The 27,358-nt window shown below is 38.3% G+C and overlaps 1 protein-coding gene across 1 annotated transcript in view; it reads right to left on the bottom strand.

Moving 5' to 3' along the window:
* Positions 1 to 4,615: 4,615 nt before the first annotated feature.
* The window catches only part of LOC125247267 (scavenger receptor cysteine-rich domain-containing group B protein-like), a 31,694-nt gene continuing 8,951 nt past the window's right edge, over positions 4,616 to 27,358 (bottom strand). Inside the window, exons 2-6 of the mRNA XM_048158537.1 lie at positions 13,857 to 14,162; positions 10,483 to 10,662; positions 9,996 to 10,055; positions 7,769 to 7,844; positions 4,616 to 5,183 (exon numbers count right to left, since the gene is read on the bottom strand). Coding sequence (XP_048014494.1) covers positions 5,087 to 5,183; positions 7,769 to 7,844; positions 9,996 to 10,055; positions 10,483 to 10,662; positions 13,857 to 14,162 — 719 coding nt within the window. The 3' untranslated portion in view covers positions 4,616 to 5,086. The remainder of the gene's footprint in view (positions 5,184 to 7,768; positions 7,845 to 9,995; positions 10,056 to 10,482; positions 10,663 to 13,856; positions 14,163 to 27,358) is intronic.

The raw sequence follows: 27,358 nt of genomic DNA, 5'->3' as shown, positions 1-27,358 counted from the left end.
TACAGTAAGGTTTCATTTCTTAACTGCTTGGTATTTGCATGTTGTCTTTTACAGTATGTGATTTGAACAATAAAATAAAATCAAACTTAGTGAATCATGGGGAGCCATAATGTGCTAAATGAGACGACTGAATATACATTGGTGTATTTTGCAAACATTTGGTCCATACATAGCTTGACTATGAAATAGTTTGAATAATAAGTATCCAGCCTCATACTCATATTTAAGCACATTGCAGTAGGCATGAACAATAATGCTTTACACGTGTAAAAACATAAAAAAATTTAAGTACACTACTAACTACAGATGGAGTACAATGTAAATACATGTAGGTAGAGAGTTAGTACACTGTATCAAATGCTTAATTTGCCATGTAAGTACATAGTTGTTAAGGCCACAATATAAAGTGGTACCTTTGTTGTAATATGGTACAACTGAAGCAGATGAAATTGAGCAATAGCACTATTGCAATTATAGACCTGTTTGATGGGAACTATGAATTTTTTTTATATATACAGACTTATACATAAATGTAGTTATTTAAACAATAAATTAATTTCAATTATACAAATAACTTTTTGAATTTTGAATGCCCTGCTTTTTTAAATATGAAGTTTTTTTTTTTTTTTTGGTCTTTATTTATTTATTTATTTATTTATTTATTTATTTATTTATTTATTTTTTGTCAGAGCTCTTGCTTTACATATTACAACAAAACGTACCTCAATGCTGCAACAACTGTGCAAGGGCCTTGAGATGTACGATCTTATCAAAGTCACTCAGAGGAAACCACAGGAGTGACACAGTCATAGGATATGATGACAAAGTATGTAGAAATAGCATTTTTAGCATTCATTTATACTGTAGTTATTTTCATTTAGTATGCCACAAATTAAAATATTAAAATCCATTTTTATGCTTTAATTTTTGGTGTTCAGGTTGACTCCCATTACATTTTATCCCACCTGGCTCCAGAGATGAGCCCAAATGGTTCAATGAAAGAGTCAAAACTCATGGAATTATTGATATCCAGGTGTAAATATGCTACTGTAGTTCCCATTTTAAAAGGGTATAAATAAACTAAAACATTAATTCTAATTTCAAAACACTGTATGGGGCAAGCTTTGACCGAGTGTAGCAAATTTGCTGAAATTATCTACTGTGGAAACCTGCAGTTTCACTGATTCATCTATACCAAAGCATTATTTCTTACAATGTTCACTTTTTACTTTCCTCTTTTGAATATTTTTAAATGCATGCAAGGCAAAATAATATAAATTTGTATTTGTTGGTGTTTTTCGGAAAAAAAAAAAGAAAAAAAAAATGCAATTTCTTGTGGTCGAAGCCACAAACCATTTATTGTGTTCCTTAAAGCTTATCTGTTTTTTTTTTTTTTTTTTATTATTATTTTCTCATTGAAGGCAAAAAACAAAAAGCAAAGGCACTGAAGGCAAAAAAAAAAAGAAAAAAAAAAGGATATCTATTATGATATTAAATTTAAAGCTAATTCACATGCTTGTAAGTAGATGTCAACCAAAATGATTGGACTCAGCAGTGGGCTTCACTTGATTCTGTAGGGCAGCAAGATTTTCAGGTGACAAGAGGCAAGGTATCTCTGGAACAATGACTTCATGCTCACAGTCAACACTGTGGATTCTGGAAGTCCTCAGCTTGTAAAATCTGACATTTGACATTTATAGAATGAACGTACACACAGAAAACGAGCGTAAGGTTTGTCCAAGAAGTCACTAGATTTGTCGCTAGGCACTTTTTTGGAAAAAAAGTCGCTAAAGGGGTTTGAAAAGTCACTAAATTGGCAACACTGATGCAGCCTTCTGTCTGAGAAGCACCCAGTTTCACTCCTCCAGGTCCCAATTACCAAACTGCTTCTGCATGTGTATCGCACCAATGTACATATTTTCTGACGGCAAATCAAAGTTATTAATTATTAAAGCTATATTCAAAATAAATCGATCGGCCTGGGCCTTGGTGTGCGCTCCCACCTGAAGAAGAGTCTCACAGGCTCTTCTCCCCGTGTGACAACACCTCTGATAATGTGTGCCGCCTTCAAGAACCGTTCCACTACGGTTAAAATTACCATATTACCCTGTGAAGGAGGGAGGCCTGTGATGAAATCTAGAGCTATGTGGGACCAGGGTCTCGAAGGGACAGACAGCGGTTGAAGAAGCCCATCAGGGGGACGATTGGAAGTCTTACCACGAGCACAGACTGAGCAAGCCAAAACAAAACTGTGAATGTCACAAGCCATGCAGGGCCACCAGAATCGTTGTTTAACCAAAAAATTGGTACGACTGACTCCTGGATGACAAGCCAGATTGGAACCATGACCCCACCGGATAACGTCTGACCGTAACCTCTCTGGCACAAATAAACGACACGGTGGGCACTCGGGTGGAGGCGTTACCCCTTCTAAGGCTGTGCGGACCTTTGACTCGACCTCCCATGTGAGTGAAGAGACAATACGTCTCTCAGGTAAAATGCACTCGGGAGTAGACGGGCGCTCGGAACGATCAAAAATACGAGATAACGCATCGGGTTTGATGTTTTTAGACCCGGGACGATATGATAGAGAAAAATCGAAAAGACCGAAAAAAAGAGCCCACCGAGCCTGCCTAGAGTTCAGTTGTTTAGCGGACCCGATGTATTCCAGATTGGACGTGACAGATCAGGGGCTACAAGAATGGGAGCCAAAACAAAGCGGTTCTTGAGGTTGGAAAATGCAGCCTCAGCTGCATTAGACCACCTGAATGTAGTCGTGGTGGAGGTTAAGGCGGTCAGAGGAGCGACTAGTTGGCTGAAGTTGCGAATAAAACGCCGGTAAAAATTGGCGAATCCCAAAAACCTCTGCAGGGCCTTGCAGGAATCTGGGATTGGCCAATCCACCACAGCCTTAACCTTGTCAGGATCCATGCGCACCCCCTCGGACGACACAATATAATCCAAAAACGGAACTGACTGTGCATGAAATACGCACTTCTCCGCCTTGACAAAAAGCCCATTCTCTAACAGCCTCTGGAGCACTCGTCTGACGTGTTGCACATGTTCCTGGAGAGAAGAAGAAAATATCAATATGTCATCCAGGTAGACATAAATGAACTGGTCGACCATGTCTCTCAACACATCGTTGACGAGTGCTTGGAAAACGGCGGGCGAGTTGGAAAGGCCGAAGGGCATAATCAAGTATTCAAAGTGCCCTCTAGGGGTGTTAAACTTATAACTTATAAACCCAGAGATGCTGGCAGTGTTTCTGGCTTCAGACAATCGTCACACCTGAAGGACTTTACAAGACTTCTCTCTCTCTCTGTTATAAAATATTAGATTTTGCCAATATCTGACATTCAGAGTCAACACATTGTCAAACACATTGTCAGGTTAACCCTGTCTTAACTTGGGTTTGCAGAAGAGGCAAGGAAGAACAGAAAGCAGGAGACCAAGTGTTGGAAACAACTTTTTTTGAGTTTATTGAACAATCTTAGTTGCGTCTATCATCTGACAAGCATTGATTTCACCAGTGTTGTTATACCAAGCAAAGCCACTGCGGAAAAAAATCACTTTTCACATATACACAAGTGTAAAATTAAAAATCACTTAATACTGAAATATAAAATGAATACACACACACACACACACACACACACACACACACACACACACACACACACACACACACACACACACACACACAAATACAGTAGGTGTTCTCAAGAACTCAGATTTGATCCTTACATCCTTCACCTTATTTTGATTTATTTCAACTCATACACCATGTCCACACCAGATGTGATGCGATTATGAGATGCGATAAAGTCAATCAAAAATTACAGCCAATCAGAAGAGCATGTGGGCGGGCTTTCTCAGCAAGCTCGCGGCATTTGAAACGAAATTGATAAGTACATAACCAAATTCATGAATATTATACCTTTTTAACATTATTAAAAATACATGCTGAGTTACTGAAACAATCTTTGTCATAGAATACACTTATCTGTTCACAATAAGTTAACAGTTTGAACGTTCTTGTTTCCTTTTATTTATTTTGAAAATCTGAGATGAATTGTCCATTGTTGCTTTTAGTTTACAAAAAACACACAAATTGATATTCAAACTCACATTAGATGCTTTTAACATTAAATAAAGCACATCAACTGTACCATACTTTGTGTTGTTGTTCTAGCCACAACTTTGCAGAAAAATAGAAACCGTTTCTGAAATAGAATCATTGCGTGACACTGTCGCGGCTAGTTAGGACACGATGTTAGGGCCAGATATACTAACACACTGTGCCAGTGCAAACCCTTTTTTAGCTTTAAAAAGCTACTGTCGGGATTTACTAATGACACGCAGTGTAAAATCAGCACTGAAAAGGCATGGGCTGAGTTGTTTTTGCGGCTGATTATATTGCATATGCATTTGTAGGAGTTTTCCTTTCAGACGCAAAATTTATGGGGGGAGAGTATTTAAATTAATCATGCAACGCGATTTACTAATGTTTGTGCTTATCAATTTACTGGTATTTGTGCCATTATTTAACACACAAAAAAAGCATGTCTTAACCCATATTGTGACATGGCTGCAACAGTTGCTGCTAGGAGGAGACACCGCAGAGAACAGAGAGCATGTGGAAAAAGGGAGAAAATATTTTCCTCTCGTATTAATTTATTTTGAATGCCAGAGGAAGACATTATCCGTATATTACAGGTAACAAGTTGCGCCTGTGTCGACCCGCACCTGATGAGTGCATCAGCTCTGCTTATTTGTGACCCAAGGCTACTTTGCACTGTTGGTAGATTGTGTTGGTCATTATGTAAATGATTTGACTGCGTCTGTGTTCTTTAATTTGCATTAGATCAGCAGTAGATCATGCGCAAAACTTGCCACTCCCATCTACATGTTTGTGGAATTGCGCTCTCACACTAATTTGCACCGTTTAGTAAATCTGGCCCTTAGTCTCAGAGTGTCTTTTTTTTTTTTTTCTATCACTTTCTCTGGTCAAGTTTTAGAATGTTTTCTCTGTCGGCTCATCCAGATTGATGTTGACAAGCTCTGAGTTGCTCTTCCTCATGATCTATTCATTGTTGACGAGTGTGACCATCTCCTGCTCCCGAGTGACTGACGCTGGTGCACCATTTTGTGCACTGCTGCTCTGTTTCTTGCCACACCATCTGAGGGTAAATAAAATACACACATTCAGTAAAACCCAATAACACTGTTAATGACCCATGGGTAGGGTTGGGAACTGAGAACCGATTCTTTTCAATAACCGGTAGTGTTTTTTGAAAAGAATCGAGCCCATGCAAAATATCTAAGTTTCGGTTCCAAAAACGGTTCTGGTATGATGGGTGGGCGAAGTGCCAGGAGCGTATCATTTAATAGGGACGTCTCACCTCATGAATATTATAGCAAGGAATGCACTGAATAGCCCCCGCACTACTCATATACAGTACATCAGATATCAATGCAGAAAGGGGTGCACAAAGCTGCACAATTAATCTTTAAAAGATTGCATTTTCGATTTCACCCACATAATCTAATTCCTAAATGAAAACGACTCGCCTACATTAAACCTTTGACAAAAATAAAATCGCAAAATTCAAATCTGCATTCGTGCTGCCACTGATTTAGAGAGAGTTGTAATGTTTAGATATATACAGCTTCACAAACAATCTTTTCAAACACACAGTATCAATATTAATATCAATATTTCTATGTTACAAATATTCCAATTATCACAGAAGTTTACAAAAGTTTATCATTCAGAATCTAAATGCTGATGTCTATGTTACCGATCAAAACAGAATAAAACACCTTTTGAAAGTAACTGGGTGCTTCAAATAATGACTGTATTGTTATGCCACTAGGTGGCAACAAATTACTGTTAAAAATGTATCTATCACTGAATCATTCTTTCAGAAACAAGTGAAGTCTTTATGAAAATATTCAGTTTCACCTTTCTGGATCTTACATGTGTGTTCAAGCATCTTATTTGTGTTGAATTTGTGGTAACACTTTACAATAAGGTTAATTTGTTAAAATTAATGTATAAACTAACATGAACTAACCATGAGCAATACATTTGTTACTCTATTTGTTCATCTTTGTTAACATTAGTTAATAAAAATTCAACTGTTCATAGTTTGTTCATGTTAGTTCACAGTGCATAAATTAATGTTAACAAATTACACTTTTGATTTTAACAATGTTTTAGTAAATGTTGAAATTAACGTTAGATTAATAAATGTTGTAGAAATGTAGCTCATTATTAGTTCATGTTCATGTAGTTAACTGTTAATTAATTAACCTTATTGTAAAGTGTTAGCAAATTTTTAATGCATAGTATAATGAACACAAAAAAAGTTTGAGTTTGAGTATTGAGTACTGTTTGAGTTGAGTATTGTGAACGTTTTCCCTTACTACTTTTTTTATTGGTTGCTTAATCATTTTAATGGAAACGGAATCGAAACCTGAATCATTAGGAAGAACCGGAATCGGAACTGGAAAATTTCTTCCGATTCCCAACCCTACCCATGGGACACCCTTCGTTCTTGTGGACATGCACACAACAATGTACCATAAGACCACAAATGTACCATTTATTTTCTAAGGGCTAGAAAAACTGATGACCGCTCAAATGTTCTACACACACTCTCAAGATTCACACTTGCACACGAAACACAGATATTACAAAAACCACAGGTGTTGGTATTATGACAGACATGTAGTATTTTAAAGGTGCCCTAGAATTGAAAATTGAATTGACCTCGGCATAGTTAAATAATTAGAGTTCAGTACATGGAAATGACATACAGTGAGTCTCAAACTCCATTGTTTCCTCCTTCTTATATAAATCTCATTTGTTCAAAAGACCTCTGAAGAACAGGCGAATCTCAACATAACACCGACTGTTACGTAACAGTCAGGGATCATTAATATGTACGCCCCCAATGTTTGCATATGCCAGCTCATGTTCAAGGCACTAGACAAGGGCAGCCAGTATTAACGTCTGGATCTGTGCACAGCTGAATCATCAGACTAGGTAAGCAAGCAAGAACAACAGCGAAAAATGGCAGATGGAGCAATAATAATTGACATGATCCATGATAACATGATATTTTTAGTGATATTTGTAAACTGTCTTTATAAATGTTTCGTTAGCATGTTGCTAATGTACTGTTAAATGTGGTTAAAGTTACCGTCGTTTCTTACTGTATTCACGGAGACAAGAGCCGTCGCTATTTTCATTTTTAAACACTTGCAGTCTGTATAATTCATAAACACAACTTCATTCTTTATAAATCTCTCCAACAGTGTGTAATGTTAGCTTTAGCCACGGAGCACTATCAAACTCATTCAGAATCAAATGTAAACATCCAAATAAATACTGTACTTACATGATCTGATATGCTGCATGACGAACACTTTGTAAAGATCCATTTTGAGGGTTATATTAGCTGTGTGAACTTTGTTTATGCACTGTATTATAGAGTTGCGAGCTTGGGGGCGGGGAGCATGAGCATTTAAAGGGGAAGCGCGCTGAATCAGCGCATAGTTAATGATGCCCCAAAATAGGTTTATTATTCAGTTAAAAAATTGAATAATAAAAAATCTATGGGGTATTTTGAGCTGAAACATCACAGACACATTCAGGGGACACCTTAGACATATATTACATCTTGTGAAAAAGGGTTCTAGGGCACCTTTAACATGTCTATAGTATTTTAATATATATTTATTTGTAATATCTGCATACCTTTTTCTTGCTACAATAACACAGATAAGCACAATGAGGAGAACTGCCAGCATTGTCAGTACATTGATCAGCCATTCTGTAAAAGGAACACATAACATGTTATTTCAAACAAACTGATAAAATCATTTCAGTGCAGTTGTGTAAAGCCACACTGTGCGATTTATAATAGTCCTTTACGATGGTTGCTTGTCAGACTGTACGAACATGATCCTCATGTCACACTGTGGGATCTCAGCTGTCATTTATGTCAGACTGTACGGCAGTCAAGACGCGTTAAAAATGGACGCGCGCTCGAAAACTTGTCCGGAGTTTTACATCATCAACCCATACACGTTCGGTGACTGTGAGCTGCATTACACACTGGACTGAAATGGTGGCTAACAAAGACATCTCTATCCTTAATTTAGATCACGGCCTCTCTTAAAAAACGAAGACAATTTGACGTTTGTCGTAGGAGAAGTCATACTGGAGGATTGTGCGCCAAATCTTCCAAAATCGCACAGTGTGAACCAGCCTTAGGTCAGAGTGCAAAAAACATTTCAGTGATGAGACCACAACATAAAAATAATATATATTTGCATGTTTTTCCCTTTTGAGGCTTCTCAAATATGTGAGTATAAAGTAGGGCTGTGTATTGCCAAGATCTGGTGATAAGATACATATCACGATACAGAGGTTACGATACGAAATATTGGGATATATTGGGATATATTGGGATACTGTAAGAAAGGCGATATATTGCGATATTTCTTGTTTTTTTTTTTGTTTTTTTTTAGAAAGAGGATCTCATTTTAGGGACAAAAAACTTTGCCTGGCAAGGCCAGACTGATATATCTTCTACAAGATATATCAGTCTGGTCAGTCCGCCCTCCGTCGCGATTCGAGTCAACTCCAAACCGTACCGTGCAATCAGATTCATTTATTTCAGTGAAGCAAACACTGAAGTGCGGTGAAAGTCCCTTCAATATCAACAAAGATTGCACACGGGAGACCCAAGAGTTTGTTCTGTTCAGCCGTGAATTCAGTTTTAAATGACCAAAAACACATTATTTATTTACTTTTCACTGTTGACTCTCATCACTTTGCTAACGTCATATCTGCCCTTCTCTGATTGGTTTACTCCGCTTCCTGTTTGCTCGGATTTGCTCCGCCCTAGAAATCGAATTGATTCAATGGCCGACCAGACTCATCCGCTGGTACAGTGGTGAGGCTGGATTTTCCAGGCAACAAAAAACTGTCATAAAGAACACACCATCATATACATAAAACCTGTTTCATTTATTCAATACAATATCACTAATCAATATTTTGTGCAATCTAATTAAAGGGTTAGTTCACCCAAAAATTAAAATTCAGTAATTTATTACTCACCCTCATGTCGTTTCACACCCGTAAGACCTTCATTCATCTTTGAAACACAAATTAAGATATTTTTATAAAATCCAATGGCTCAGTGAGGCCTGCATTGCCAGCAAGACAATGAAGTCTCTCAATGCCCAGAAAGCTACTAAAGACACATTTAAAACAGTTCATATAACTACAGTGGTTCAACCTTAATGTTATGAAGTGATAAGAATACTTTTTTTGTGCGCCAAAAAAAACAAAATAACAATATCAAACTGCCAAAGTCACGCCCCCCAGTGGTGAACCATTGAAATTTCGAAACACTTTTCATGTAACAAAGCCTTGTTTACTGAAATCATGTGACTTTGGTGCTCTGAATCCCTGATTCGAAACAAAAGATTCGTAAAGCTTCATGAAGCAGAGTTTTGAAATTGCCCATCACTAGATATTGTCGTTATTTCGGGGGTTTTTTGGAGCACAAAAAGTATTCTCGTCGCTTCATAACATTAAGGTTGAACCACTGTAGTCACATGAACTGATTTAAATTATGTCTATAGTAGCTTTTGAAAGTGTAAATTATCTTGCTGGCAAGACCTCACTGAGCAATCCGATTTCATCAAAAATATCTTAATTTGTGTTCTGAAGATAAACAAAGGTCTTACAGGTGTGAAATGACACAAGGGTGAGTAATTAATGACAGAATTTTTGGGTGAACTAACCCTTTAAAGGGTAAATAGTAAAGTGACTGCAGGATTCTTTAGGTGTATTTGTTTTAAAGTTTCACAGTATAACAGTTTTTAATTTCTAAACTGTTTAACCACAGAAAGTGCATAGTCTATTCCATGACTGCATGACTGTTTTAAATATGGAAAGGCTTTCTTACTTAATGACATGTCCGTATCTGATCCTGAAGACGTGTTGATTGGGTTGACATCTCCTGAAACTGGTGTAACAAAGACAGAAGCACACAGACAGCACAGTTCAAATGAGATGTCAGATGTCATATCCTGTAACAATTCTTAAAAATAAAGGTTCCAAAAGGGGGTTTTCATAGTGATGCCAAAGAAGAACCATTTTAGGTTCCCCAAAGAACCTTCCAGTGGTCAGTTCTTAAGAACCATCTTTTCTTGGTGTGAAGAACATTTTAATAATCTAAAGAACCTTTATTTTAACACTATAAAGAACCTGTAGTGGTTCCATAGATGTTAAAGGTTCTTTATGGAAGCATCAATGTCAATAAAGAACCTTTATTTTTAAGTGTACATTCAACCCAGATATGGCAGGATAAAACAGTATATTACTTATTATCCTTTTGTCAAACATTAAGAATGGACTGAGATTTGGCTAATATTCCTGTAATGAAATGTCACCTGTTTTATTGGCTGGTGTTCTCTCGCTCATTGCCAGCTCTGTGGTGTGTGTAGTTGGTTGTGAGGTTGTGGACTCCTCTGTATGCTCTGTATAGTTTGTATCGTCTGTCTGATCGGTCTCATTGTCCTCCACTGGGCTCACTGTGGCACTGGTTTGTGTCCAGAGAACTGGAGTAGACGCTGTATGTGATATATGAATAATTTTAACAGGCTACTACAAAACATCGTGAAAAGTCAAAGTTTTAGGTCAACGCATATAGCAGTGAATAGACTGAGCACACGACTGTTTCTTACGTGACTTGCTTGACATTAAAAATAGTTACTCCTTGAGGTCTTGCGTTGTCTGCTGTCTGACAGACACACACACACACACACACTAAAGCGCATACACAAGCCGCCTCTTGGACAGCTTGCGATCCCTACAGTTCTCTTTCGTGTTTTATTGCACTTGAACGGTCAAATACACACACTGTTATGTCAAAATTAGGTCTTAAAGTGACACCAGCCTAATACAGTAAACCTGTTGCTGTCTGTCAAACAGCAATACATAAAGAGAAATCCACTCACTGCTCTTAACTAAATAACTTTTGTAGCTTTATTATGAATCTATTATATTATATTATATGAATATATTAAGATTTAGGTTGATATAACTATACATTATTGAGCAAAGAGTTTTTGGTTTTTAAATATTGGCTTTTGATGTTAAAATTACATTGTCAAATTTGTGACATTACTTTTTAAGTAATGCTAAAACACATCTGGTCACTTTCAGAAGTTGCATTGATGAAACAGGGCATCCAGCATTTTTTTCTTTTTTTCTTTCTTTGATGTTCAGAATTATTTAATCATATTAAATGCATCTCTGTGGCCACTGGGGCTGCCATAGAGCGGCCAATAGCCCTGGCTGTCTCCTTGTTGGCTTTGAGAGACAGATTGATGGCCCAGTGCAGTTCTGGTATCACATCCAGGTCTGCTCCCTCACCCTCATCTAGGTTTCATAGGAGGTCAACCTGGTATGCCTCCAAGATGGACATGGTATGCAGACACTCACCAGCCTGACCTTCCACTTCATAAGATTTACTCATGTGACGGATATTACAAGCAATATTAATGTATTTCACTAGTGATCCTTTCTTTCAATTTTTATTTATTTACTTAGTATTAATTTGTCCACGAAAACCTTATTTTTTTTGTTTTGTATCTTATTTTTGCTATTTTTGAAAAAAATTTATATCTCCATTGCGTGGTGACGTCACTTCTGTTCAGCCCGCGCTGCGTCCTCAGACCACGTTGAGGAGAGTCAATAATAGGCAGTAATATTATTGTTCACAGTGTTATAAATGTATTAGGAAGTGTTTTACGTATGGATGGATTGGATTTAATAGTTTTATTACCGAGTACAGTGGTTTGAGTATGTAAATCTCATTTGTTTAAAAGACCTCTGAAGAAAAGGCGAATCTCAACATAACACCGACTGTGATGCAACAGTCGGGATCATTAATATGTATGCCCCCAACTTTTGCATATGCCAGCCCATGTTCAAGGCATTAGACAATCCAGTATTAACGTCTGGAGCAGCACAGTTGAATCAACAGACTTTATGCAGGTAAGCAAGCAAGGACAATAGCGAAAAATGGCAGATGGAGCAATAATAACCAGGATATCCGCAGGGCATTAAAAAGCATTAAAAGTCATTAAATGGATTTTGCAAAAATTAAGGCCTTAAATAGCATTGAAAAGCATTAAACTTCATTTCTACAGGCATTCAATTTTTTAGATAGTTTTGAAGAATAATAATTCTACACAAAATATATACATTGGTGTGATACACACATGGAACCAGTTTGGTAATTGCCTCTGGCCGGTGCGAAATTGCCATAACGCCGGTTTAGACAGCGGCACACTGGGACCTGTAGACAGAAGGCTGCATCAGTGTTGCCAACTTTTCAGGCCCCTTTTGTGACTTTTTTCTAAAAAGGATCTAGCTTCCGAGACCCACCGGTACTACAGCACGAGTGCAAGATTGCTTTCCTGCCGCAGGCGCAGGAAAAGACGGCCGTTCAGCCTCTCTGGTTCAGCGTTGAGGATGTGCGCTCTGTCAGAGAACAAATAAAATAGATACTATTGCTTCTAACTTGAGTGATCATTTTACGTGTACATATAGCCAGAATCACAGCAAATGTCTATCTTATGTGTATGGTGATTTTGTCAGGCAACGTCTCGATTAACAGGTCAGGGCTCGAACTTTACTTTCCCGACCGGAAAAGGACCTGATTAAAACGTCAATACCAAAAAACAAACAAACAAACAAACAAACAAACAAACAAACAAAAAAAAACAGCAACTTGGGAATCACCAAAACACAAGTATGACTTATTTTATTACATTTAGTGTAAGTGGCGATCGGTAGTGGATAATAATAGGCTGTATAATGTACTGCCGATAACAAGGTTGTGATGTTGAGGCTCGCGCAGCATCTGGAGGACAAATTGAAACATGAGCAAAACACACACAAAAAGAAGGTTAAACATACTGCAGAAAAATTCAAAATGTGGAGTTTTTATAATTTTATACTGGTAAGCAAAACCACACAACCAAGAATGCTGTTTTCCTAAACAGGCTACCATCATGATTAAAAATGTGACACTGATTTCATACAACAGTTCAGTTATCAAGTAGTTAATATTAAGTCACTTACATTTTAGAAGGAACATTGACTGTTTTTGTTCTATTTTAGCAGTGAAAATCGTTTCAAACAAAATTCACAGTACCAAAGCGCAACACTCAGCCTTGTTTTCATTACTGAATGATTCAGCAATTTGAACAAATTTATATTTCTACCACAAAAAAAGCTATTTTTTTTTGTGGACAAGCAACTGTTTTACTCATACAAGTGAATGACCGATTTACACGTGTCCACATGACAAGTCCTAATGTCGAGCCCTGTGTAATCTTAATGGGCCGCATTTCAGTCATCATTTCATATTGTCTGACAACCAAAACAGAAAAAATATATAGATGAAACAATTTCATTGGGAGTTTGGCTGTGTTAAAATATATAATGTGAGCAAATGGGTAGCAGCAGAGAAGCAAACATGTAAAGGGCTGACACTTGGCAGAATGCGAATGCAACAATGACATGATGAATTTTCTAATTGCTGTATGTTGTCATCTATCGACATTTAGCGGCATATATATATGGCATTAAAAAAATTAAAAATTGGCATTAAAAAGTATATTTACCTCATAAGTATATTTACCTCATATTTACCTCATATTGTTTTCAAAAGTATATTTACCTCATGATCCGAGGTAAATATACTGTACAACATCACAGCTGAACATAAGTTTTATAACTATGTTTGACTCACCTTGGCAGATGACTCCAGCCTCTTCACTGTACCCACAGTTATGTATTCCCCATCCACTTGATGAACAGTCTTTCAGTGTAGATTCATCCCCATGGCACTGGACATCATCTAACCATATTTTTCCAGAACCTCGTCCAAAATAAGCATTAGTCGTTGCATTTATAACACTCCCACAGCCCATTTCTCTACACACCACTGCCACATCTGTAGAATCCCAGGAATCATCACACACTGCTCCCCATATTCCATTGTGGAGAACCTCCACTCTTCCAGAACAGACGTTGGGTCCATTCACCAATCTGACAACTGTTAATCAAAAAACAATTTTAAGAACAGGTCATCAGGTTAAGTTGTGACATTACTCTGGTATGAATTATAGCTACAGTTAGCATTAAGCTACACATGACAATCAATTAGATTTGTAGCGTCTGCACAGGATCAGATTAGCAAGCCAATTATACAGGTGCTGGTCATATAATTAGAATATCATCAAAAAGTTGATTTATTTCACTAATTCCATTCAAAAAGTGAAACTTGTATATTATATTCATTCATTAGACACAGACTGATATATTTCAAATGTTTATTTCTTTTCATTTTGATGATTATAACTGACAACTAAGGAAAATCCCAAATTCAGTATCTCAGAAAATTAGAATATTGTGAAAAGGTTCAATATTGAAGACACCTGGTGCCACACTCTAATCAGCTAATTAACTCAAAACACCTGCAAAGGCCTTTAAATGGTCTCTCAGTCTAGTTCTGTAGGCTACACAATCATGGGGAAGACTGCTGACTTGACAGTTGTCCAAAAGACGACGATTGACACCTTGCACAAGGAGGGCAAGACACAGAAGGTCATTGCAAAAGAGGCTGGCTGTTCACAGAGCTCTGTGTCCAAGCACATTAATAGAGAGGCGAAGGGAAGGAAAAGATGTGGTAGAAAAAAGTGTGCAAGCAATAGGGATAACTGCACCCTGGAGAGGATTGTGAAACAAAACCCATTCAAAAATGTGGGGGAGATTCACAAAGAGTGGACTGCAGCTGGAGTCAGTGCTTCAAGAACCACTACGCACAGACGTATGCAAGACATGGGTTTCAGCTGTCGCATTCCTTGCGTCAAGCCACTCTTGAACAACAGACAGTGTCAGAAGCGTCTCGCCTGGGCTAAAGACAAAAAGGACTGGACTGCTGCTGAGTGGTCCAAAGTTATGTTCTCTGATGAAAGTAAATGTTGCATTTCCTTTGGAAATCAGGGTCCCAGAGTCTGGAGGAAGAGAGGAGAGGCACACAATCCACGTTGCTTGAGGTCCAGAGTAAAGTTTCCACAGTCAGTGATGGTTTGGGGTGCCATGTCATCTGCTGGTGTAGGTCCACTGTGTTTTCTAAGGTCAACGCAGCCATATACCAGGAAGTTTTAGAGCACTTCATGCTTCCTGCTGCTGATAAGCTTTATGGAGAAGCAGATTTCATTTTCCAACAGGACTTGGCACCTGCACACAGTGCCAAAGCTACCAGTACCTGGTTTAGGGACCATGGTATCCCTGTTCTTAATTGGCCAGCAAACTCACCTGACCTTAACCCCATAGAAAATCTATTGAATGACGTAACTGATTTGTTACTTTTCATGAAAATTCAATAAACATCAGGTGAACTGAAGGAAGAGAAGAAGGAAGGAGGAAGAAGGAAGCCCTGGCATTGATATGGGCACTTTGAAGTTTATCTTGGTTCTTCTAGTTTACACTTACTGTTTATACTGACCATAACCCACTGATTTTCTTGTCTTGTATGTACAACCAGAAACTTGATGCGCTGTTATAAGCACGGTCATGCTCCAAGACCGTTCAAGCTGGCAGATATTAAACATCTCATTAAGAAACCACAATTAGATCCAAATGTATTAGCAAATTACAGAGCCATTTCAAATCTTCCATTTATGTATAAAATACAAGAAAAAGTTGTGTCAGCTCAATTATGCTGCTTCTTGCAAAAAAAAAAAAAAAAAAAAAAGAAAAAGAAAAAGTTATCTATGAAAAATTTCAGTTAGAATTCAGGCCTCATCATAGCACAGAAACTGCGCTCGTTAAAATGACAAATGACTTGCTTTTAGCTTTCGACCAAGGCTGTCCCTCAATACTACCGTTACTTGATCTCAGTGCTGCGTTTGACACTATAGATCATAAAATACTCTTAGATAGACTACAAAGTTACACTGGTATTCAGGGACAGGTTTTACGATGGTTTTGATTGTACCTATCAGACCGTCACAATTTTGTCTATTTAAACGGGGAAAAATCTAAGATATCGAGTGCCGCAAGGATCAGTGTTAGGCCCTCTGCTATTTTCAATATACATGCTGTCACTCTGTAATATTATACGAAAACATGGAATTAGTTTCAGTTGACAGAGTGTGTAAAAGATATAAAACATTGGATGACCAGTAATTTTATTCTATTAAATTCAGATAAGATTCAGATAGGAGGTATTACTTATTGGACCAAAAACCAGTACACAGAATCTCCTATACTACAATTTGCATTTAGAAGGATGTTCTGTTACTTCATCCTCTACAGTTAAAGACCTGGGTGTTATATTGGACTGCAACTTGACATATTGCATAAGTTACAAAAACAGCCTTCTTACACCTCAGAAACATTGCTAAGCTACAGAATATGTTATCTGTTTCTGAAGCAGAAAGGTTAGTTTGTGCATTCATGACATCTAGACTGAATTACTGTAATGCATTACTAGTTGGTTGTCCTGCATCCGCAATAAACAAGCTAAAACTAGTCCAAAATGCAGCTGCTGTATCTTACTCAAGAAAATGTGATCATATAACACCAATTTTATCATCTCTACACTGGTTACCCATTAAGTTCCGTATCGATTATAAAGTATTGCTAATGACCTATAAGGCTCTAAATGGTTTAGCTCCTGTGTACTTAACCAATATTCTATCGCCCTACAATCCTTCACGCTCTTTAAGATAACAAAACTCTGGGCTTCTGGTTGTACCTAGGATATCTAAGTCCACTAAAGGAGGGAGAGCATTTTCACATTTGGCTCCAAAACTCTGGAATAGCTTTCCTGATAATGTTCGGGGCTCAGACTCGCTCACCCAGTTTAAATCTAGATTAAAGACGCATCTCTTTAGCCAAGCATTCACATAATGCATCTCATATCCTTGTACTCCAGTTATATCAGATCAATTGCACATGACTATCTTTGCTTAATGTTATGAACAGCAGCTACGCTAATTATTCTCCATTTGCTTTTCTGTTTTATCTCAGGATGCCCATCCCGAGGAGTACACCAGCTTCGGCTTGAATCCAGCCTCTTATGAAGACTTCAGATGACCAACACCTGTGAAAAAGTGGTGCAAACTCTGGATCAACATGCATCATTCCAAATTTTGCTATATATTCTAATCACTGTTAACATGTATTCATTACTTCCATGAGCTCATTGTGTCCACCTTAAGTTAATACATTGCTTAAATTAATACATTGTTAACACATTATAACACATAATACATTGTGCTAACTGTGTGATTTGTATATGTACATTTCTGAAATTACATAATTGTAGGAACTGTGGACGAACCAGACAAATGAATCATTCAGATGATTCTTTCAAAACATAATTCTAATTCAGAATTGAAGTTCCGGCTCCGGCCCGTCTGCAGATAAAGCCAGGCTGATTACTTTTACGACACATGCTTCCTGATAGCAGGAGAAGCGACATACCAAAGGGTCACCCAAGAAGACAAAGTTTCTTTTATCATCAGAGCAAAGAAACAATGCAGACCCTTTTGTTTCCTTACTTCACAGGAAAGCCAAAGAGACTGTTGAACAAATAAAACTGCTTCAAAACTGTTCCAACAATTTTAACGGACTTATCAAACATCTTTTAACTACATACATTTTGCATTATGTGTCCACAAGTACTACCTGTAAACAGTTAGGCTTTAGAACACTCACAATTCATGTAAATGTGTTAACTCTTGACTGAATGACTGAAAGTATGCCTTATTTGGACTTAATTTGATTCTTTCCCCCTTTCCTATATCCTGACTTGAATGAAATCTGTTTAAAATGTATTGTATTCCATTTAATAGAAATTATGTTAAAATGGCACTCTCTGCTGAAGCAGAAACAGGATGTAACACTTATGTTTTATTGGGGGCAGAGGAAGGCCCTCTTGAAACAGGACAATGTCTGATTGGCCAGGACTCCTCAGAGGTGTGACAAACAACTAAGTTTAAATGATCATATTGCAAGATAGTGAACGGGGAAGTTGGTTAGTAAACGAGGAAGGAGGAGTTTGTTCTGTTCTGGAAAAAGAAACCAAGACAAGTACCAAGAACAATGGAGTAACAAGAAGAACAGACAAGCCGCTCATTCAAGCCATCCAACCTTCACTCACTTTTCTTTTCTTTTACTTAATTTTCCTTTACCGCTGAAAGTCTTGTGTCCTAAGTTTCGCCGCAAAGTTCAACCAACGACTTTTGCCGCTTCAACTCCAGCGACAAAGAGACTTCCTTTCATTGTTCCACACGGACCTGACCTGGACCAATCATCGACTTGGGAAACCCTTCTCTGCACGACGAGGGAAATTCACCTTTAAGTCAACGCAAGCAAGTACCTCCAGATGAAAACTGAACTGGTGCATTTAAATTAATGATTCATGGTTCGTTCGGGTCTTTAAAATGCATTGATAGGAATTCTGTTAATCATATCTCTCTCTCTCTCTCTCTCTCTCTCTCTCTCTGTTGCATGCTGGGAGTTGGTGAGAGTGGTGGTGGTGGTGGTGAGAGCTGCGGTGTGGTGAGAGTTTCTAAATCTAGCTTTTCTTTATTTATTTTTGCTTTTCTGTCTAGAAAATACATGATTTAGAAAGGAAATTGTAAAATAGTTGAATACTGGTGTTTGTTTGGCAGAATGGCGTCTCTTGATGAGACGCCGCCATTATCACTCCGTAATGGTTTCAGGTGCGTTCCTGAGGATAATTCTACTGTGGAGGATGTTTTAATTGCAGTTGGTGATCAGATTGGTCAAGAGAATATTGTATCGGCATCACGCATGAATCAGGCTGTTGTTGTTTTTTTGAAGGAACAAAATCTTGTCAACCGTTTAATTGTAACTGGTCTTACTGTTAATGATGCGTTTGTGCAACTCTCTCCGCTGTATACTTTGACAACGAAAGTAACAGTTTCAAATATCCCGCCTTTTATATCTAATGACGTTTTGCAACGTGAGTTAGTGCGTTTTGGGAAAATTGTTAGTCCCTTTAAAACTGTTACGCTTGGATGTAAACATCCGGCTCTGAAGCACGTTGCGTCTTTCAGACGGTATGTTTACATGGTGCTAGAATCACCTGAGAATACACTGGATATTAATTTCCGTGTGAAACATGAAGGAAGGTTGTATATGGTGTATGCAACTACTGGCAGCATAAGATGTTTCGAGTGTGGAGACATCGGACACAAGCGTCTTACGTGTCCACACAAGAAAACAGGTGAGGAGAGCGCGGCAGGATCAGAGAATGGGGTCGCAAATAATAACGTTGATCTGGTTGCGGCATCCAAAGACGAGGTTGTTCCACTTGTTGAGGTGAGTGCTGTTAATTCAGATGATGCGTTACTGGTTGTTGACACTGAAACTGACGGCGATGTAGTTAATGTAGGCCCAAAGAATTGCGTAATGGATTTAACTCCTGATGTTACTGATGAAGTAGCTAAAGGTACTAAACAGTTGGAAATTGCAAATGATGGAATGGAAAAAAAATCGTATTTAGGCGCCTTGAATGATGAGGATGTGGAAGAGGAGCAATCGGATGATACAGAGTCACAAGTTTCTATGTGTGAAAATGATGGTGGTTCACAGGGACTTGCATTTAATGTGTCTCAGGCAGTTTTTTCAGGAGGTTTCAATAAAGATTCCTTGTATAGTCTTGAAGAAATCAATAGTTTCCTGGATGAGACGTACGGTAAACAAATTAACATAAATGATTTCTTTTCTGATGTAGACAGATTTGTTCAATCTGTTATGTTTTATCAGAGGACTGTTGGAGTTGAGGAACTTAGTGAGAAGAAGCGTTTTCGGCTGAAAAAGCATCTTACCACTATAAGAAAAGGCAAAGCAATGACTAGAAAAAAGAACAAATCTAAAATCTAAAATAATCATGTATCACATGGTGTCTTTTCCTTGCTTTCATATCATGCTTTACTCTTTATTTTCCATCTTAATCTTGAGTATGGAGGTTTTGAGGATAGGCTCTTTAAATATTAATGGTGGGAGGGATAGTGTAAAACGTGCTGTAGTCTATGAAACAATTGAACAAAAAAAACTTGATATTGTCTTCCTGCAAGAAACTCATAGTGATATAAAGAATGAAATTGAGTGGAATTTGTGGTGGAAGGGACATAAAATACTTAGTCATGGTACAAATTTAAGCAGAGGGGTAGGAATCTTTTTCTCTCCAATCATAAGGGTAGATATTATAAGTACAGAGGAACCAGTAAAGGGTCGGTTATTGGTAGTTAAAGCTAAGATTGAAGGAATGCTTGTTTTTCTAATTAATATTTATGCGCCAACAGTGGGACAGGAGCGCTTACATTTTTTAAATATACTCAATGAGAGTCTAAAAAAGGTTTCCAGTGAAGGATGTGTTATTATTGGTGGAGACTGGAACTGCACAATAAATTTTACTATAGATCGTAATACTGAAGAACCTCATATACAGTCTTCAAGTGCATTGACAAAACTTATAAAAGAATTCCAATTATTGGATATGTGGAGAATAAAACACCCTGATGATAGACAGTATACATGGATTAAGACTTTTAATAATAGAGTTAGTGCTGCCAGACTAGATAGATTTTATGTGTCTAAATATTTCAGTAGTAGAGTAATTGAATGTTGCATTTGTCCTGTAGGCTTTTCTGATCATCATTTAATTATTATGACAATGACCATGTCAGATGTTCCTAGAAAGTCTGTTTTTTGGCATTTTAATGTTAAATTGCTTCAGGATGCTGTTTTTTGTGATAATTTTGTTTTCTTTTGGGAAAATTGGAAAAAAAAAAAAAGTTCTTTTGAAAACTTGAAACAGTGGTGGGATGTAGGTAAGACTCAAATTAAAACCTTTTGTCAGCAGTATTCAGCCAACTGTAGTAGTAGAATAAAGAATGTGATTGAATCACTTGAAAAGCAAATTCAGTTGATGGAATTGCAGCTTGTTGATGCGCACAATTCTGTACTGTATGAAGATTTACGAAAGAAAAGAGGAGAGCTAAGTCTGGTCCTAAATGAAAAAGTAAAGGGAGCTTTGATAAGGTCCCGTTTCATGTCTTTAGCAGAGATGGATGCACCAACTTCTTTTTTTTTTAACTTGGAATATAAGGTGGCTCAACAAAAACAAATGCCATGTCTTAAACTCCCTGATGGGAGGATAACATATAAGACTATAGAAATGAGAAAACATGCTGTGGATTTTTATTCAAATCTTTATGCTGCAGAAAACTGTGAAAATGATGAATTGATGACACAACTTCTTCAAGGTCTTCCTCAGCTGGACTCTGAATCTAAAACTGTTTTGGATGCTAATATAACATTTAAGGAAATTACTGCTGCTGTGGGACAACTTAGTTCAGGAAGATCCCCTGGAATAGATGGACTGCCAGCAGACTTTTATAAGAAGTTTTGGAATTGCATTGGACATGATTATTTTGATGTTTTATGTGAATCTATAAAAGAGGGTGTTTTACCTACTACCTGTCAGTATGCTGTTTTATCATTATTGCCAAAAAAAGGAGATTTAGCCTTATTGAAGAATTGGCGTCCTGTTGCTCTTCTTACAACAGAATATAAAATATTTTCAAAATGTATGGCAAATAGATTAAAAAATTATTTGGGTTTGGTTGTACATAAGGATCAATCATATTGTATTCCAAAGAGGTTTATTATGGACAATTTGTTTTTAGTACGAGACATTATAGATATTTGCAATGGTTTTAATGTGGATGTTGGACTAATTGCTCTGGATCAAGAGAAGGCTTTTGATCGTGTTGATCACAATTATCTTTTTAATGTATTGAAGGTTTTTGGTTTTGGTGAAACTTTTTTAAATTTGATACAGTTATTATATAACGGTGCATCATGTATGGTTAAGATAGGGGGCACTTTGAGTCGGCCAATTCCTATTTTAAGGGGTATTAGACAAGGCTGCCCATTGTCTGGTCAGCTATATAGTTTAGCAATTGAGCCATTGCTTTTTAAACTTAGAGAAGGACTGTCAGGTTTTAAAGTGCCTGGTCTTTCTTTAGACTCAAACATTTCTCTCTCTGCTTATGCTGATGACATTACAGTCTTTGTGAATCACACTCAAGATATTAAGTGTTTATCTGAGGTACTCAGTCTTTATGAGGAAGTTTCATCAGCTAAAGTGAACTGGGCTAAGAGTGAAGCTTTTTGGGCTGGTAAAGGGGAATCTGAGAATCTCCCAAAATTACCTGGGGACCTTAAGTGGGGTAAGGAGGGACTTAAATTGTTAGGAGTTTTTTTGGGGTCAAATGATTTTCAAAAGAAAAATTGGGAGGGTATAGTGGAGAAAGTGTGCAGCAAGTTGTCTAAATGGAAATGGTTGCTACCTCAGTTGTCCTATAGGGGGAGGATTTTAGTGACTAATAATTTAGTCGCTTCTACCTTGTGGCACAAAGTATGTGTGTTACAACCACCTGCTGGAATTATTGAAGAAATTCAAAGGAAACTTGTGACTTTTTTTTGGTCTGGACAACATTGGATACGTGCTGCTGCTTTATACCTTCCTGTTCAAGAAGGAGGTCAAGGGTTGATAGACATAAGAGCCCGAATTATGGCTTTCCGGCTACAAGCAGCTCAAAGACTGTTGTATCATACAGATGTATCATGGCTAAAGACAGCTTCTGCTCTTCTCAGGCGGGTCAGAGGTATGGGACTGGACAAACATTTGTTCTTGATGGAGCTTCAGAATGAAGATCGGGCGAGTCTTACGTTGTTTTATAAATCAGTCATGGAGGCATGGAAGGTTTTTACCATTTCACGTTCATCAGACACAAATTATGGATTATGGCTTTTTGAAGAGCCACTTTTTCTGAACAATTTTCTACCTTCAAGACTTATGTCTGGTATCAGTCTGCGTGCATGTTTTACGGCTGCTGGATGTACAAAGTTGGGGCATCTTTTAAATACAAGCACAGAGGAACTGAGTGAAAGGACTGGGGTGAGATCCTTGCGTCTGCTGGAACAAGCTACTACTGAAATTTTAACGTCTTTGCATGGGGAACATAAGACTTTGACAAATGACTCCATAGCAGTTGATCAATGGAGAAAAGGGATTCCTTATGTTTTCCCCTCTCTTAATGTAACTATTGCTGTGGGAGATTGGCAAGATGATGGAAAGAGTCTTTTGTCTTTTAAAACCCCTCAGCTTGGAATTTTTGAAGAAGTAGGAAAAAAAGCCCTATATATCTCCTGTGTAAAAGCATCTAATGCTAATTTTTTGAGTGGACTGACTTCAACAAAATGGACTGAATTTTTTGGAGTTGTTTCTTCCCCTAGAGGCTGCTGGCGGTCCTTATACAAATGCCCAATTGATAAAAGAACAGGTGACCTTCAGTGGAGGATTGTACATGGGGCGATAGCCACAAACAGATACGTGGTGCACATTGATCCTTCTGTTGGGGTGGGTTGTCCCTTCTGTACAGAGGCTGAAACAGTTTTTCATTTATTTGTACAGTGTACTCGGCTAAATGAATTGTTTTCATTTTTATCTCAATGGTTTACTGAAATTGGTGAAGCTTTCTCTTTTGAAATGTTTATATATGGTCCAAAGTATACAGAAAAAAGGAAAAGTCAGTTGATTTTATTGAATTTTTTGTCTGGTATAGCAAAACTTGCTATCTGGAAATCAAGAAAAAATAAGTTGTCTGGACAGGGTCCTCTGGATGTGTTGAAGATTTTTAAAGGCTTGGTCGCAGCTCGGCTTAGAATAGAGCATGCCTATTATAAAATGATTAAATGTGTGGAGTCTTTTATGTACATTTGGGGGATAAATGAGGTCCTTTGTACAGTTGATGATGTTGAAGAATTAATGCTTGCTTTTTGATTGATTTGTTTTTTAATTATTATTTATTTATTTATTTTTTGCTTTGTGATTTTGTAATATTGTGAAACCTTTTTTGGTTTAATAAAGGTGTATTAAAATTCAAAAATTCTCTCTCTCTCTCTCTCTCTTTCAAAACTCTTTCTCTCTCATTTCCTTCTTACTGCAATGCGTATGAATGTATGTGTGTATGTGCGTGTGTTTGTGTTAGATTAGTTTGTGTTAGAATAAATAAATCTCTTGTAGATTAAAAAAGAAAGTGTCTTGTATTATGTGATTCTAAAATTTAATGTCTTAAACTGTGATCAAGTTACCAGGCTTTAATCAGTGTTTTCACGATTGTTGGATATTTATATCCGCTACAAGAGCTTATTACGGTTCGAGCAAATGAACGCTGGATGACTCAGTTGCTCTGTCGTAATCTAAACAACTCTTTATAATTCCCTATAAATATTTCATTTGAGCAAATTTTACTTCCTAGGGTGTTTTTCGCTACACTCTGATTACAGATTACTCCAAATTGTAATGTTGACATGCATTCTCTGTAAAGCTGCTTTGAAACGATATGTATTGTGAAAAGCGCTATACAAATAAATGTGAATTGAATTGAATATATTAAATAATGCATTACACACACAAACACATACAGTACATTGTATTGCAGATTGTATGTACTCCGCCTTTCCATTCATGTTCTTCCAGTTGGTGTCTTTTCATGTCTCCCTTGGACAGCCATGATCTTTGCCTTCAGTGTTTTGGCTGTGCTCACGTTCATGGATGGTTCATATCCTCACTGTGAGAACATTACCATCAGCTTGCTGTGCTCGCTGCTCTCATTCTTTTCTTAAGAGACCAAGAGTCACTTCAGCTACTTCCCGCCCTGGTCCTTCCACCTCTGGGTATGAGGCCTTGGCGAAGTGCATGGAGGGCAAGCAGGGAGATACAATGGGAGAGCTTCTGCCGGGTGAGTTCCCTTGGGCCTCGCAATCCTCAATCCACACGTGTCTTCCGATTGAGTTTTTTGGATGAGTTTGGTGGCTCACCACATGGTGGGCTTAATTTCTCATTCAGGGCTCGCAATCTGATACACATCGCCAAACTTGCAGCATCTGATACACATTGCCAAACTCTGCCCCAGTTTCTTTCTTCTCAGAAATGCATGAGGAGCTGTCGAAATCGTGGAAGGTACATTTCTCTGCTAGAACACAATAGATCAGCTCCCAGCTACCCTTGATAATGGGGTGGTGCGGAAGTACTCGGATTCCTCAGGTGGAGCAAGCGATTGCAGTGCATTTATAGATTACCTCATCCTTGGTGGCAAGGGCTTGCAATGCCGCTGGCCAGGCCGCCTCCGCTTTGCTCGCCATGGCTATCCCGGGTCCACCAAGCCAACGTGCTGAGAGATCTATATGAGGGTGGTCCCGACCAAGAAAACTGTGCATGGTGCCTTGAAAAGGCATGACAATCGGTTTCTCTCTGGCCATAATCCTACAGCTCAAGTGGGCTTTCCATTCCTTCCTGACCTGCATACTTAGGTTGAAGGGGCATGGAAGAATGTCAAAACATATTCTGAAAAAAATATATAATGCCCTTTTAGGCTTGAAAAGAGTGGTAAACCTTCACGTTTTTCATGGTGTTAGGTTGCCACCCTGTGGCCGCAGGTTGAACTTTTTGAGGTCTGGTTACTATTTAAATACTGAAGTATTTTCTTTGTAGACCACTGTTCCCTGTATAGGGTTTGTGGAAGGAATATGGGTATATGTCAATGTCACTGACTGATAATAATAATTATAATAATAGATGTTCCTATTTAACCCTTTTCTTGTTAATGGCAGGGCATACGTACCAGCAGCTTTCAAGATGTGCATGCTGCTGAGGTCTGAGCCCTCAACCAGACAGGTTGGGCCTGGCCTGTCCTGACCTGAGGGCCGCGGACAGGGACAGAAGGCTTCGTTCTTCTTCAACCCCTAGCACTTCTTACATCAGGCCTGTGGCTGGGTCGATAATGAGTATTATAATTCTGATGGTCTGCCTTTGGCTTTGATAGTGAGCAGACCCATTCAGGCTTGTAGGGTGGAAGACACCACATTTCCATCGTGGAGGTCGCCACCCTGTGGCTGCAGGTGGAACTGTTACCAGGTCTTGTATCTATTTAAAATACTAAGGTTTTTCTTTTAGACCGCTGTTCCCTGTGTAGGACGTGCGTGGGCATTAATCTAAATTAGGAAGGAATTTTTATTTTTAATCTATTGTAAAATATAATAGTTAGAGCCCTGAAGTTTCCTAGGTTGGCTAGAACTTTTTTCAGAGAGAAAGAAGTACCATTTGGGTCTTCTTAAGTGAGTGTGCTGGTTTGTGTTCTCTGGTGAGACCACACTGTTTTGTATTTCTCTTTATTAGCGAGCAGGCTGGCCTCCTCCTACTTGAGAGTGGTTTTGAGGCCGCTGCTCTGTTGCAGACTGGCCCCCTTCAGGCCACCTTGATAGCCACCTCAGGGTAGAGTAGTTTCCTCTCCTATAGGTTTGGAGGGCTGTTTTTGCTAAGAGACTAACACTTTGACTTCAGATAGATTAAATGTCTGCCGCCTGACATTGTTACCTGGTTTGCATCACTCCTCCTATTCTAATAAGGATAGTTCAGGCTTTAAAGAAAGAGAAATCTGCCACCTTAGCGGTTTCAGTTTGAGTGATTATGTCTCCTCTCTTCTTTGAGAGTTGTTCTGGTGAGGCTGCTGCTCTAAGGAGCACCAGGTAGATCTATGCTTTGTGGGCTGGCTCTCACCAGGGCCGCCCTAACAGCTGGCCTAGGCTAAGTGCTAGGGATAGTGAAGGTGATCTGCTAAGCATTCCTGCCTCTGACCCCTCATTAGGTGAGTGTAGGTCCCCTTTTGCATCTCTAGTGATGGCCACCTCTAAATAGAGAGTTGTCTGGCCAAGGCCCGCCCCCTTCTGCATAATGCAGGTCAATGTAGAGGCAGAATAGACAGGTTCCCACTTTTCTATTTGTGAATAGTAAATGCTTTTTGCTGCGGCCTATATTTCAGAAGCTGAGCTACCATTAGGCCCTCACTAGGCTCCTCTTCAGCCCGCTGAACTAGCATTCAAGCATTAGGTTGATTGTGGGTAGCTTTTTTATGAAAGGCCCCCATTATATGGGCGTCCCCTGATATTGTGGGTCACATTGTTATGATGTCATGGGCTGTCGCCGATCAATATGATATTGGCAAGATTGGATATGTGTTTCAGACACCAGTTCCCATGGAGGAAGTTCACCTAGTGCTCTGACACAGTGTCTCATTCCCTGTTCTCAGAGAACTATGGTTACATGCGTAACCTGAGACGTTTTCCATAGACATTTTG

Source organism: Megalobrama amblycephala, linkage group LG15 (genome assembly GCF_018812025.1).
Source record: "Megalobrama amblycephala isolate DHTTF-2021 linkage group LG15, ASM1881202v1, whole genome shotgun sequence".
NCBI classification, from domain to species: Eukaryota; Metazoa; Chordata; class Actinopteri; order Cypriniformes; family Xenocyprididae; genus Megalobrama; species Megalobrama amblycephala.
The sequence above is the reverse complement of the archived record's forward strand: the minus strand, read 5'-3'. Positions and strand labels throughout refer to the sequence as shown.